At 41.9% G+C, this 15,202-nt stretch overlaps 1 protein-coding gene across 5 annotated transcripts in view; it reads right to left on the bottom strand.

The window, feature by feature from the left end:
* Nucleotides 1-15,202, bottom strand: part of eps8a (EGFR pathway substrate 8a, signaling adaptor) — a 68,771-nt gene that overhangs the window by 19,046 nt on the left and 34,523 nt on the right. For all 5 annotated transcript variants that reach the window (XM_066667222.1, XM_066667218.1, XM_066667220.1 and 2 more), the window contains exons 2-7: nt 9,446-9,538; nt 6,327-6,397; nt 2,815-2,882; nt 2,388-2,549; nt 797-946; nt 42-124 (exon numbers count right to left, since the gene is read on the bottom strand). In XM_066667222.1, coding sequence (XP_066523319.1) covers nt 42-124; nt 797-946; nt 2,388-2,549; nt 2,815-2,882; nt 6,327-6,397; nt 9,446-9,510 — 599 coding nt within the window. In that variant the 5' untranslated portion in view covers nt 9,511-9,538. The remainder of the gene's footprint in view (nt 1-41; nt 125-796; nt 947-2,387; nt 2,550-2,814; nt 2,883-6,326; nt 6,398-9,445; nt 9,539-15,202) is intronic.

Below are 15,202 nucleotides of genomic sequence, written 5' to 3'. Positions count from 1 at the left end.
TTTTATTATTTGAACACATGATCCTCAGAACTGTTTCTTACTTCAGGGTCTCTGGCCTCTTTTTGACCTTTCCTCCCTTGTGGTCACTTATGGCACTGTCAATATCTGCATGTATCAAATTTGCCTGAGGAAAGACAGAACATTTGAAAATAAAACACTTCGATAAGAACCAGCCCAACAACTCTAATTATCAACAGAAAAGGAGCTGAAGCAACTTTAGCACAGTTTTGGGAATCCGTGTGTGTGTGTGTGTGTACTGGAACAATTCACATTAATTAGCATGAGCCAATCCAGTTCATTTCTAATATCTATGCCTAGGGTGACCAGACGTCCTCTTTTATCCGGACATGTCCTCTTTTTCAGACTTAAAAAAAATTTCCAGGCGGAATTTCACAAACGTCCGGGATTTTGTTTTTCTAGCGCTTACATAGAACTTCGAGAAGTTTCGTTCACAAACGTGTCCCGCCCTCCCCTACTCCGATTGGTTCGCTTGAGTGAGAAGGGGGCGTGGTGAAGTAGCCTGAAATCTTCGGATTGGACGGTCTGACTGTAGAGCTACCGTTACTGGTCGATAACCTTCTCTGTAAACATTTAATTGGTCAGTCTGCACGTCAGTAGTCCTTGGAGGAACAAAATACAGAGCACTCTCAGAACTGATTTTAACAGGGCTTCCTTCTCTAACAAACTCAAGCAATAAAACAAATGGAGAGAAATGCAAAAACTATATTGCGCAATGCATTACATTAGTCAATATTCCCAATCGTGGTGATCTAAAGGCTGTTTGTCTGCTGCCCACCTTGATGTCATCACACTGGAAGAGATGCAGGTCTGGTTTCCCCTGCCCAGACTCCTTACACACCAGTGCTAGGATGGAGTCGTAATTGCAGGAGTTCATGATGGCCTGGCAGTGCTGCACTGTGCCTAGCGGGAAGTTCTCCAGCTCGTTCTGAGAGAAAGACAAACAAGATTTATCTCCAATGTTCTGAACGTCACAGAGCACAGTCACGCACCCCAAGAGCATCTTTAGAGAATTATGCTCTCATCATCTCATTTATTCAATCATTATCTGTAAGCGCTTATCCAGTTCAGGGTCGCGGTGGGTCCAGAGCCTACCTGGAATCATTGGGCGCAAGGCGGGAATACACCCTGGAGGGGGCGCCAGTCCTTCACAGGGTAACACACACACATTCACTCACACCTACGAACACTTTGAGTCTATCCACCTACCAACGTGTGTTTTTGGACTGTGGGAGGAAACCAGAGCACCCGGAGGAAACCCATGCAGACACAAGGAGAACACACCACACTCCTCACAGACATTCACCCAGAGGCAACCCACTAAAACACAGGGAGAACACACCACACTCCTCACAGACAGTCACCCGGAGGAAACCCACGCGGACACAGGGAGAACACACCACACTCCTCACAGACAGTCACCCGGAGGAAACCCACGCGGACACAGGGAGAACACACCACACTCCTCACAGACAGTCACCCGGAGCGGGAATCGAACCCACAACCTCCAGGTCCCTGGAGCTGTGTGACTGCGACACCTACCTGCTGCTCCACCGTGCCGCCCCATATCAACTAATGTTTAAGAAAATTCTTTTCTAAGAACAGGTCTCTGGGAGGAGAGGGCTTACATGTGAAGCCAGATCTTCTCTAGAATTACATTATCTACTCATTCAAATTAAACTCTTTTCAAAAAACATCTGAGAATGTTTTGCCCAAATCGTATAGTATAAGTATATCTTTGCTTATTCAGATTGACATGTGACATGGCATTATGCAAATCAGCTCAAACTCAACCACCTATTGAACAATTACTATGTTTGTTGTTTTATTCTAATGGTAGATTTTGCCTCATCAGTTCTGCATTGTGTAGTTCATTAACAAACTCTGCATTAACATGACACTAAGAGAAGATGGCTTCTTACTGGAGCATGTGTGATGGAATATAATGCATTCTAATGAGACAGCAAATTACAAAAAGGCACATTCAAGATTAACCAAAGCCCCAGGGTTAGTTTGAACTGGTTTGAGCTGCTGAAGACTCCTCAAACATTGGGGAGAAAGTCACATCAAGATTTCAAAACAATTTTAAATTTTAATGATTTAAAAAGTGTCTTTTTCTTTGTGGTGGTGGTTCCCCAGGTTTTGTTTTTTCCCCGACAGCGCAGGGATAAATGTAACGTTTCATTACGCAGTCAAACTAGGTCCACACTATTAGAAACATTTGAAAACACGTCTCTTTACTAAGGACTGAATTTAAATGTTATCTTTATATTTTTATCAGTTTTACTGTTTCAAAACGGTTTGATCCTCTGACGCTCACAGAGTCAAGTCCCCAACTTTGTATACGACTCCGATTCCGAAGTCCTCACCTTGGTGTCAGGGTCGATGAGGCTGACTGCTTTTTCATCCACCTGCAGCAACATCTCCTGAGTCCACACCTTTCCTTTAGCATCGAGCAAACGCAGCTTTCGAATGCCATCTTCTGTAGTCATCATAGCATCCTTGCGGTCCATGACAAACGTCGTTAGGTGCTGCAACAGAACGAAAGGTATGAGACTTTGATGCATCTCTATGGCCCTGTGCATAGCATCTCAATGTATTGGTAAAAATATTTAGTTAAACAAAACTGAAGAGGGTAATAAGCCGTGTTAATTCAGTATTAATTATTTATTAACTCGGAGAATCTAAATCCTGGATACTTTACATGATAGCTTTAGTTTCAGGACATTTTACTTTAAATTAAATAATTGGTGTTTTGAAATTACACTTAAGCACAGGCTTAAAACAAGCTCTTACTTCGACATGGTACTGGGACGTGTCTGTCATGCTGTTAATGCTGTTTTTGGTGTAGTTCTTCCGTTGCTCTGAGGAAATACGAATACAGTAGGTCAATAAGAACATATTACACAACTACTATTTCGAACAAAGCTTACAGTGAAACTCTGCAGTAGTTATATTAATTAAAATACAAAGAGCCAGTGTTCTAGATCCAGATTAGACCTGGGCTAGCGTCCCAGACTTAGATTAGGTCTAAACCTGGAACAAAAAGAGTTTTCAGTAGAGAATTCCCAGCGACCTTTAAATATACTGTAACATAAGCCCCAGGTCTTTATTTATGGGAAACAGCTGTAAAATGTCTGAGCATTAAATGAGAGGAGTTTAAATCAGACAAACTCAAGGTCCCTGCAGGACAGAGGGGTATGTTAAAAAGCAATGTTTTTTCAGTTAAATAATCGTGACCTCTGAGTAAAATTACCCAGGACATAAAAATCCTGACATTACACTAATAATTACACACAAGAGGAAATGTAGAGTGTATTACTAGGACAGCAAGAACGATCACAACAGGGCAAAAGCTAACACTCAAAGTGCAGGCAGGGTTTGTTGAAAACATAAAACATAGGACTAACCAACATTTAAACCTTAAAAGACTGGATCCACACACTGTGAATGAAAGAGGGAGAGTTCTGTCTCTCAGTTAGTGTTCCACAGTTAGGAATTACACCAGTGACGAGACATCAATCGCAGAATGATCACTCCAAGGATAGGACTCAGTAGTGAAGGTGGGATCACTATGGGAAAGGATCACAGTTATAGGAGGTACCATTGTAAGAACAGGGATCACTGGTAAATAATGATTACTCTGAGGGAAAAGATCACTGGTAGAAGAGGGGTGCTCCATGTGAAGAAATCACTGGTAGAAGAAGGACCTCTCTAAGGAAAAGGATCTGTGGTAGAAGCAGTATCACTGCAAAAGGGAGGGTTTACTGATAGAGTTAAGGAATCCCTGGTATTAGGTTTAAAGAAAAAAAAAAAAGCTATAAACCGCAGTTCACACATTCCTCACACCATGCTCTGCTGGGCTCTACCTTTCTTTTTGTGTTTGGCAGAAGAGCGTAGGAAGTACAGTCCATCTGTTCCTGAGAGCATGACCGGGGAGAAAGAAAGAAGAGCGTGAGCAGTAAGGTGAACAAAAGATGTCAATGGGGGGTGATGGAAAACAACAACATAAAAGAGAAGTGGCTGTGAAATAAAAAAAAAGACCACATCTGGTCCAGCAGGTAACACTCAGACTCGTATCTACCTCCTCTTCAGTCACGGAGTGAGAGGTAGTAAAGACCAGAACATAAAAACTCAAATCTCTTATTGACGGCCATCACCAGCTTCTGTTCAGAGAGGTGAGGCATCTGCTCACACACTGGATACAACACAAACAAATCATGTTTAGTAGGTGCCATGGATAATTGGATTAAGGCTCTGTAGGACTACAACTGAACACCCCTGCACTCTGCTGTACACTTGGTTTAACAGCATTCACTTACACGTCAGCTGACAAGCGCAGGGAGAAGCATGTTATTGTGAACCGAAACTAAGCAAACAACTCTGTTTTGTCTTTGAGAACACTGGATCTGCACTCTACTTTGTTTGGTTATATTGCTGTATCCATTTCAGTCATGTGTAATGCTCAGAGTGATTCTTTATCAGTGAATAACCTTTGCTTTGCTGGCCATAAATAAACCAAACCACACATTTTCTGGCAGATTTTTTGGTGTTTTACCACTGCATGGGATCGGCTCGACTCGCTTTTAGCTGGACGATTTTCCACTAGCATATAGAGAAATGGAAACAGTGATGTGACAAAACCCCATCTCTAACAGGAACGGTGTTGCTCTGAAAACCACAACAACGGCAGCAGTAAAGTTAGGCGCTATGTGTGTGTTGTTTTTCGTTTTTTTTGGACTGAACATGGCTGCGTGCCCCAGTTCTCACAGATCGGTTTTCGCCACCGACCCAAGGAACGTTTGAACCTCGCCAAAAAAACCACAGGGCAATGTTGAGAGTCGGAGAAATGGAAATGCAAAAGCTGCTATAAATTCAGAGATTCTACAAGCGGAGATATTGTGCTGGAGCTGTTTTTTTGTATTTCAACACACTGCAGGATTCACACGTCACGATTTATTACCTATTCAGTATCAGGAACCAGGCACCAGATTGGGTCAGTGGAAAATCAAGAGCCGAGCCGAGCCTAGTCGAGTCTCGCAGGTTCCAGGAAGTGGAAAAGCACCATTTGTTGCATTGGGTAACTAGATATTAATGTTTATTCGTTACTTGCCATAGACGTAATATATTACTGCTTGGGAGTGCCAGGTGTGGAGGATACACACTTGAGACAAACAGTGGTGGTACAGGGGATTCTGGGTAATTGGTGAGGGGACAAGGACAGCTTAGTGAATTGGAAATTTCATTTTTAGGGACAAGCCATGCATATTGCTTTAAAACAACTGTGTTACAGCAGAAAAAACACTAAACTCCACTTGACAGCAGCCCTCCGGTACCGGGGGGACACCTCTGTTCTTTTAGATCTGTTGCATGTCTGACTCAGTGAGGCATGGCCAGGGTTGTACTTCACATCGTTTGGCCTTTCAGCTTTGCACACTGCAGAGAGCCCTTGCTGAGAGAGACAGACTCTGGCTCTGCATGAGCATGACCACCGTTACTCCCCACCAGCTTTGACTGAAACGTTTCCGCAGTCCACTGATAAGCAGGAAGAACAACATACAGCTGAGGTCCAGCGAAGGAAACAAACAAATATGGGCTAATATTAAGAGTTTATTTCAGAAAAATAAGAGGGCAGTGCCACCTTTGCAGAAGCAGCCGATACAACTGTAGGGTCCGTGTGCTAGTGTCAGTTCGAAAAAACACACACACGGTATCTGTGGCAGGGTGTAGCGAGCGATGAGGAGCCAGGGCAGCAAGGGGAGAGGAAGAAAACAAAAGGACATGTTGCCATGGAGATAAAACAACTCGTCCATAGTACAAGGAGGCGAAGCGATACAAGACAGACAGCCAGACATCTCCGTCCATCCTCATTCCTCTGACCCACACCTCAAGTCATTTAAAGGGTGCAAAATGCACGCTGTTAGATAAGGAGGCAGCTGGCTGATATAAACGATGATTAGCAGGGAGGTGCGATAGTGAAAAGCCTGGAGTACAGAGATAAGGCTTTACCTGAGATTGAGCAGTGCACTACACGGAGCAGACAGCAGGTGGAGTCTGCACATTTGACACTCCTGATAATGCTGAAGCATCACTGCATAACATACAAACACTGTACAGCGAGGACAGAACGTCAGTAGAAACAGACACTGAAAATAAACTGGACTCTAAGCATGGCTCTGCCATCTATTCCTGGTTTCTCCATCTATGCCTGGCAGAGTTAGTCATTTTCCCCATTTCTACTGGACCACTGTGTACAGTTAAAGTTGAGGAGAGCATAATAAATAAAAAAACAACAACAGGAGACTTACCGTATAGAGCCTTTGCGCTGGACTTTTTGGCAGTGCCTCCTGGGAGCTCTGGAGACGGTGACCCGTGGCCACTGTAGGACACAAACCAAGAAAAACAGATAAACAAAGGTCAACATGGTCCCCTATCTAACCATACATCATTCATGACTTTCAGAGTGTACACTGACCAAACTGCTTTAAATCTGCTCTAGGAGGAGCACGGCTGTGGCATCATCGTGAAACTGGTGCCTGTGGTTTACCTGTGAGTTCTATCTATAATGTGAATTCTATCAGAATATAAAAGAAGCACCATGCCTTTATTATTAGATGTACAGTGATAGTCTGAGTGCGCTTGTGCATTAAATCAGAACACAACCCACACTGCAGTGTTAACCTACACTGATTTGTTTAATATGAATAACAACAATTCACTATAGAATGAATGAATTTCTGTATCAAAGAAATGTATTTTCTTGCTCAAAACGGTAGCTTTCTCAGATCATACACGTCACACACAATTTCTTATTGCTAAGGACTATCAGGATTCTGAAATGATGTACAATTATTATGCACCGATACAGGTACTGGCCCTAAAACACAGTATTGGTATTGGCTACAGAGAGCACTGATATCATAGGTGTGTTGGAAATGGCCCATTACTCACTGTTCCCTACATGTAGTATACAGGACACTTTTAGGGACACGCCCAATGAAGCAGATACTGACGCTCATGCACGCTGCTAGACGCAGCTCGAATTAAAGTTGGGGCAGATTATAACCAGACTGGGTATTTCACACTACTCTCCAACCAATCTTGCAACTCGCGTTTCCTTGGAGACACAGATAAATAAAGACGTACGACTTGCTGCGGTAATTGTTTGTGCTGCTATTTGTTTAGATCCACAAAAAAAAAAAAACATGTATAAGGGGAAAACATAGTCGGCGCAGTCTCTACACACTGCTGAAGCTGGAGATTAGTAGATTAGCACATAGTTGCAGCTACGTTCCACCTTAAATGGTTCAGAAACTGCGCTAGCAGTAGCGCGCGCCAGTGTTGCGTTATTTAGGGTGGAATGGAAAATTAGAATTCAGTTGGAATAGTCTGTAACATTGTTGGGTGGCGCACCATGTTCTCCTACAGGTAATACTCATTTGTGGGGACATGTGCATCCAGCACTATGTAATATATTGTAGTTTTACCGTTTAATTTGTAAAGCTTCACTGCATGTGCCTGTTTACCTTCTGTGCTCTGTTCTCATTGGCTGTTGAAGGGACTCATTCATCCTAGAGTTGGTGGAGAGTTTACACTACACTTTTCCAAATCTGAGTCAAAAAAAAAAATCTAATGTTTTATATGTTGCTGGTCCGAAAGTCGAGCCAAAAATATTTCAAATCGGACTAAAAGTCATGCAGCGTAACCCCAGCTTAGTCCTGCCAAAGAACACTGACTTTATTCAAGCAACCACAATGAAACACAGGTCAGCATCAGTCCTTAGAAAATGTTCCGTATTTAACCTCCAAACTACACCATCTGTCCCAACTGAAACCACACAGAAAAAAGAGTCTTTACCAGTTTTTCAGATTCTCAAAACCTTGTGGGTGTTTCCCACCAGCTGCTACATCGTGGTTTATCTCGTGACTTCAGGGGGAAACAAAAATGGCCGACCACAGTGAAGCTATTGCTGTGGTTTTTCCTCTCAAAAAAAGCCAAGCTATGGCTGAAAATAAGGGGTCAGAGTATAAATATCGCAACAGGAGCTTGAAATGAAATACATACATATTACACACATACATACATATAAACATACGTGTTATCAACACCAGAGAATCAGTGTCCACCCCACACTAGAGGATACTGAGTCATACATATTTAAGAAGCTTAATATGTATGATTCACAACCGGGGCGACTGGGGGTAGACTGGAGGAGTAAAGAGTGGATTATAACACTCCCCAATACATGATATTTGTGGAAATTTGTGATTGTTGGTAGGAGTAAAGCAGTTTTTTAAAGTTTTAAAACCTTAAAAACTGGCCCAATTATCCACCAGTGAGGGCCAGGCAAGGGTGTAGAATTGGTTTGGGACTGCAGGGACATGTCCCTCTCAAATCCAACAACTACCAAATTGTCCCTAACAACAGTGCATTTTAAAATGATATAACTGCATAGTAGCAACAGTAAGAACTTGTGAATGTGTCTCTGTAAATGACCATTCATGATGAAAACATGTAACAATGGTGACAGTTCTACTTACAGTACTGAGAATGTGCATTATTAGATCAGAGAAGTAGATAAAATAGCCTGTTTTTTTTGCCTCTGCATTAAATACGTGAGTGCATACAGGCTGGTACCCACACAGACAGGTAACAATCCACCAGGCTCCTTATGCTCCAGTGGTTCCCTTAACTCAGTGCTGTTTACTCCTGGAGAGTGTGAATATGAGAACTGGAGTGTGAGGTGGACTCAAGTGTCACCCGTTCTAACGACTGGACTGGACACTTGATATTGCTTGATTCTATGGCTCACACTAATTGGAGGAGCAATTAATAATGTAGAGTTAGTACATTCCCATGATGCCCCGATATAGTACAAGGGCATCATGGGAAATTATGATGGCAATACCAAAAGGATTAACTAAATGAGGAGTGATGGAGTGTGTGATGACTTAGGCATGCAGTTTTCACAGCGCTAATTACTGTCTTTACATTTCATACATACAGCAAAATATAAAAAGGGAGAAAACCAAACATCTTAGTAGATCTTAGTACATTCAGAATAAGGGTAAAATGCCTACATTCCATTCGTTGCAGAGCTATTCTCAGACACTCAACCTCTTCAAAACCTTCTCTTGCCTGTTCTCTGTCAGAGATCGCATCAGCATTGGAATAGAAGGCCCTAATGAGGGAATGTCACTGTCGCTAACAAGTTGGCTCCAAGTCTTTTGTGGATCTTGGCAGCAGTAAGTGAACACATCTAATGGGCGAGTCTTGCCAGGCACAATAAAGAGGGCTGCTTTATGTGTGGTGGGCGGTCATAATTATTTTTAGGTAATTCGGTAAACGGTGTGTAGGTGAGTGTGTGTTCTTGCATTAGGAAGGGGATATGTGAAATAGCTGGCTAAGAGAAGGGAGGGTCACTTACTTCTGTTGGGAGGAGTAGGAACTGAAGCCACCAGAAGGGTAGGTGGGGGCAGCATAGCCATTCATGTTGGACTTGAGAGTACGGGGTCACCAACTGCAATGAAGAACAGCAAATATCAGCAATCTTCTACAGACCGGTCCATTTTCAGATATGTACGCAATGAACATATCAATCACAGACATCTTGAGTTACATTTCACATATCGTCACTGTCCAAAGATAACATTTATCTCCACTTTTGCTGATTTGTAGTTTACTACGTCATTTGAACACAGTCCTTCATACTGTGGGAAAAGTTCATGATGAATGGACCAATAGGAATGTTCCAAAGCACTTGGAACTGTTACTATTTCAGAGGCATGTGTTTTTATTTGGACAGCAAAGGTATTGGCATTAAACCTTTAGAAGCCAACTGTTTTGAAGCTTTTCCACAATGTGGTCCACACTCACTAACTGTTAAAGGACACTACATAATATATTTAACTTAAAGTTACAGCTTCAAAATCACTGCAACGCTCCACTGAGCTGTAACAGGGAGAATAGGGCCTCTGCCCTTTACTACTCCAGGCTCAGCACTGCAGAAATTGCACTTTGTAACTTCTGGAGGAGGATAGGAAACCAAAGTCCCACCCTCCCCCTTTCATTGACTTAAATACAGTGTGGTGAAAATGAATTACCCTAGGGGGGGAAAAACCCTATCTTACCTAGTGTTCCTTTTCAAAACAACTGCCTAAATTACACCTGTGCCCTAAACACGGTCTTATTGGACAGATTTCAACTCTTATCCGTCCCTTTTGTGGTACAGCTTAACCTTTCATATCAACCAAGTTTTGAGGTGGAAACTTTTTGTTCCCTCATCCTTAAAGAATTCCACTTCCCTGACAAACAAGAATAAAGAAGTGAGATAAGATAAAGCCAAGATAAGAGTAAAATACATGCACCTATAACTATTATATTAACATATTACATTTTGCTTCCTCCTGTTGCTCACACGTTTTATCGCTTCTTGTGAATTTAAAGTGTGGATTTTTCAGTTAAAATAACTTCCTTCAGACTCACGCCTAAAGCCAAGTTGTTATAAGACAGGGCAAAGTTCTGTCAGAGTAAACAGAAATAAAACGATAAAAACCTATTCTTAGAGTACATCAACTGCATACAATATCCACTTTACAAAAGGAATCTTACTTCAGGTAAAGTCCTCTCCCAGGGTACAGATAAATTTGTCTTGATGTTTTACATATTTCTCTGAATGGGGGGCTTAAATCAGCCTGGAGCTTTCTCTCTGGGCTTGATTACATCTTGCATAAACAAGCTGCTCATGATTAAATAAATCCTATAACGTTTACAGATCCCATTTACATTTCTAACTAGAAGAGCCCCAAGAGGGGTCAGTTGTGATTTTACTTTCCTGACAAAAGCACCTCTACACACAAACAAAATGGTTTCTTCCCTGTTACTACCAGTGCATAAAACGTTGCCAAAAATGTTTATAACAGGGAATGAATTGACCGCAACTGCAAAGGAGGCTTTGTCTTGTAAGCTGTTATTCTTGCAGTAGCCAGCACTGCTGCCACCGAGTGTCTTTGTAGCCATGAGACTGAGGCTAAAGCATAACTATACTGAGGTTACATGCACAGTGTAAAGATTCTTCATGAAGATCTTATGTTGTGGCAAGACAAATGTACAGAATAAAAAGTATATATCTTTTACTAAAGTCAACAACGGCCACTGTCAGTACCTCCCAATCCATTCGTAACCAGATCAGACGTTCACTTTTGAAAATCAGATCCCATCATTGTCCAACCACTGTCAGAAATGACATTGTCTTGGATTAGCAATGTCACTCAAGACTGAAAATGTGTTGCAATACCTGCCCTCTTTCCAGAGCAGGTGATAAATAACTCGGGCTTCCCGGTGTGAAAATGGCCATCCTTCAACAATAACAACAGTGATATCAGCAACCACTCCTCGTCAAGGCCAAGCTAAAATAGGTGAAGGAGGCTTAAGCTACTTTCGGCTTCCTGTGCACTGCAGGAGGTGAGAGCTCAATCCAGGAGGTGCCACATGCTGCTTATATATGGGTCAGGCAAAAATCGAGCAATTGACCAGAGGCAAGAACAGCATTAGAGGAAAGGCTCATAGCAAGTGCTGGACGTACTGTCAACCGAGACACAGGAGAGCAGAGCCAGGGGATAAGTCAGCTAATTATAATATGGACTCAGTTATCAAGGGCAGACCCTGTCAATCAATCAGCAGACGTCTTTTTCCAGGAGCAAGGTCAGGACCAGTGAGTGATGGAGCAGGGATGGTAGAATACAAGTGTGAACTACAGATGAACTAAAGACCTAGATAGTAAATGACATCATTATATACAAAGCAATGTGAAGAAACTTCACAAGGGCTGCCACATTTTCCTGAAGGAAGAAACCTTTTTGGATGTGGCCAGACATGGGTTAATTGTTTACTGGAGTCTTATGGACTTGCTTTTCTATTAGGCCTTACTCAGTGTATAATACAGCTTTACCATTTGCCTTCATTATGCTTTAGAATACTCTCATTTTTCCATTGTTAAATAATTCTGTAGAAACAACAGTATAAGCACTTTCTTCTCTTTTTTTCCCTTTTATTAATTGTCTGTAACCACTTATCCAGTTCAGGGTCATGGTGGGTCAGGAGCCTACCCGGAATCACTGGGTGCAAGGCGGGAACATGCCCTGAAGGGGGCACCAGTCCATGGCAGGGCACCACACATACAAACATTCACTCACACACACACACCTGTGGACACACTGCCAACGTGTGTTTCTGGACCGTGGGAGGAAATCGGAGCACCCGGAGGAAACGCACGTGGACACTGGGAGACTTTCTTCCTTACCTGCCTGTTTTGCGTAAACAGCCTTGATCACGCTCTGACAGTTACACAGCATTATATCTGTAGTAAGATGTTTTTGTTCCTTGAGAATTTTTGCATTATCACATCAGAGAATCAGATACGTTTGTCTACAGTATCTAATGTCGAGATATTTGTCTGCTCAAACATAGCCCTTTAGTCATTTGGTAACTGCATTATGTTGACTTTAAGTGAAGTGGCCATTAGGCCTAGGCCTGCTGTGAACGTTGATAAGATCACAGCTGAAAAGGTGCTGAGCAGGACATGCTCAATTATACTGCAGATGTACATGTGATTATCTTCTCTTACTGGGCTGTGTTATATCTGATTAGATCTAGTTAGACAAGAACCAATGTAGCTAGTGAGTAGTGAATGGTCAAATGCATATATACAACAGAGAGGCATGCATACAACAGCCAAACAATAGGAAGAATCATGGATCTAATTAAACGGTAAACTATTTGGTATTATGTAAAGTATTAAAAAAAAAGCCTAACACTGAGCACATTTACTCAAACCTCAAAAACACAGAAGATTTTGCTATAAGACATACAGAAATACAGATGTGTAGTATGCATGTGTCTGGGCTGTGTCACATTTAGATTATTCGGATTAAAATCCTAAATTTATTATTAATATATACAGTGGAACCTCTACTAACGAACACCTATACTAACGAACTTTCCAAGATACGAACCGGCATATTTGAATATTTTTTGCCTCCACCAACGAACCACGACTCTAGAAACGAACCCGAGGTTCCGCCGAGCCGGCGTCTGGAAATGGCCACTGACCCCAATAGGCGAGTCTCCCAGCGCCCAGACTTGAGTGAGCTTTTAAGATTAGCAAATTGTAGCTTTAGCAATTTAGCATTAGCATAAATAGCTACACTTCGTCTCCCCACATTCACCCGTCTACTCTCCGTTATTCCACCACCCACCCCCCCCCACCTCCCGTCACACAGCCAGTGCCTGTGTTACTCCTCCAGCCAGTCGTCACGTCTTCACGGTAGCGATGTGTAACCACTTAAAACTTTATTATTTCTTTTTTATTACTGTTACCACTGTATTTCTTTTTTATTTTTCGTATTTTTTTACTAATTTGAGAGTGTTGTAAACATCAGTGCAAAAAGGGTGACTCTCGGGGTGGGGGCTGGAACGCATTAATTGCTTTTCCATTATTTTAAATGGCGAAAATTGACTCGAGAAACGAACTTTTCCACTTACGAACCGGGTCACGGAACGGATCAAGTTCGTAGGTAGAGGTTCCACTGTAATATATAATATATATTAATATACAATTTTTGTTTACTCTTTCACTTGAGAATATTTTCATCTCCAACCAGTTGGTTACAGCCAGAAAGTCAATCAGAAAAACTGAGAATTTTCACATATTGAATTATTGAATTCACCAATGAATGAATGATCTGTAACACTTTGTTGTAAAGAATAGTCAGCTACTATTTTTTAAAGCTATTATCTGTCCATAGTTAGGGTGGTCCAATGGCACTATGCAACACAGCTCAAGTGCCTTGGGGACCAAGGTTAAGGCTTCACCTTGGGTCAATGTCTGCATGAAGACTAGGGCTGTGCTTGTGTGTTCCTGTTGCTTGTCCCAAGCCCAGGTGAAATGGGAGGGTTGTTGTCATGAAGGGCATCCTGTGCCAAGTCTACAGTGCGGATTGTTGGCTTAGTTGGAGGGTGGTCTGCTGTGTGGCAGCCAAAAGAAGAACAACAACATCTGCTGATACTGAACTAATCCTGATATCTCTGTGCATTAAACCCTACGACCTGCATAGACCCCCTTTAACAGGGTCTAGTCACAATTCACCGGAACATGTATTTTGACCATGTAACTGTATTTAAATTAAACATGGTTTGTATTACTCACAGCTATTAATCACTGTGGAGAGAAACGAATAAGTTAAAACCCTAATAAATAAAACAAATAAATGATAACAGATGAAATTTTCTTGATGAAACTTCGAAAGCTCTGCCAGCGCAAGTTAATCAGGACACAATACTCTGAGGGGAGAAAGAAGTATTAATAAGCTGTGGAGGAGCCTCTGTGGGTTTAAATACTAGAGCCATTTTATATCCGTACACAAACGTACAGTCTCTCCGCTCTGTGATTACTTTTCCCATGGCTATGCTTTACTTTTCTCTTTTTTTCCACTGTTCTTTTCTTACTGAAGCAGGAAGTTTCACCCCCACATGAACCAGCTCTGCAGTCTTTGCCATAACATCACTTAGATACATGAGACTACAGCGTCCCATTATCCAACCATTATTACTGACACATACAGGAGCCTCATGAACAGGAGAATAAGTATATGTATCTAAATATATTATATATATATTTTTTAATAATAAAACAACAACAACAACAAGGTTTCAAAAAGGCTGAGTGTGCTGCGCTTGTTACATTTCAGTCCCAAGATGAATAACTGGAATTATTCAAGGACAGAGCTTGGATTTGAGTCCTCTGAAGTGAGAGCTCTACCTGATCAGACTAAACAAGTCACTTCAGGGAACACAAACCCTCAGCCTCTGTACATGAAAAGCTTGTGTCTTGAACTGAGTCAATCAGCAGATTGTAAACTTTGCTCTTTATACTGTAAATCGAGCGGCCGAAACACAACATTTGTGCCTTTTGGTTTGAGCAGGAATAAAAGCAAATCATTGCATCAAAGGCAACAGCAGCACTCAACCTCTGCTGAGAGCCGCTCATTTCCATCAGCAGAGATAAATATTCAAATCTAGCATTAGCGTCTACCACGCTGAGCCACACAATGGAGGAGTCTCATCACAATACATCAAACAATGTGCTGCTTCCTCATATTTCAGGCATGTGATGAATTTCTTTCTG

The sequence above is a fragment of the Hoplias malabaricus genome, chromosome 4 (assembly GCF_029633855.1).
Source record: "Hoplias malabaricus isolate fHopMal1 chromosome 4, fHopMal1.hap1, whole genome shotgun sequence".
Taxonomy (NCBI): domain Eukaryota; kingdom Metazoa; phylum Chordata; class Actinopteri; order Characiformes; family Erythrinidae; genus Hoplias; species Hoplias malabaricus.
The sequence above is the reverse complement of the archived record's forward strand: the minus strand, read 5'-3'. Positions and strand labels throughout refer to the sequence as shown.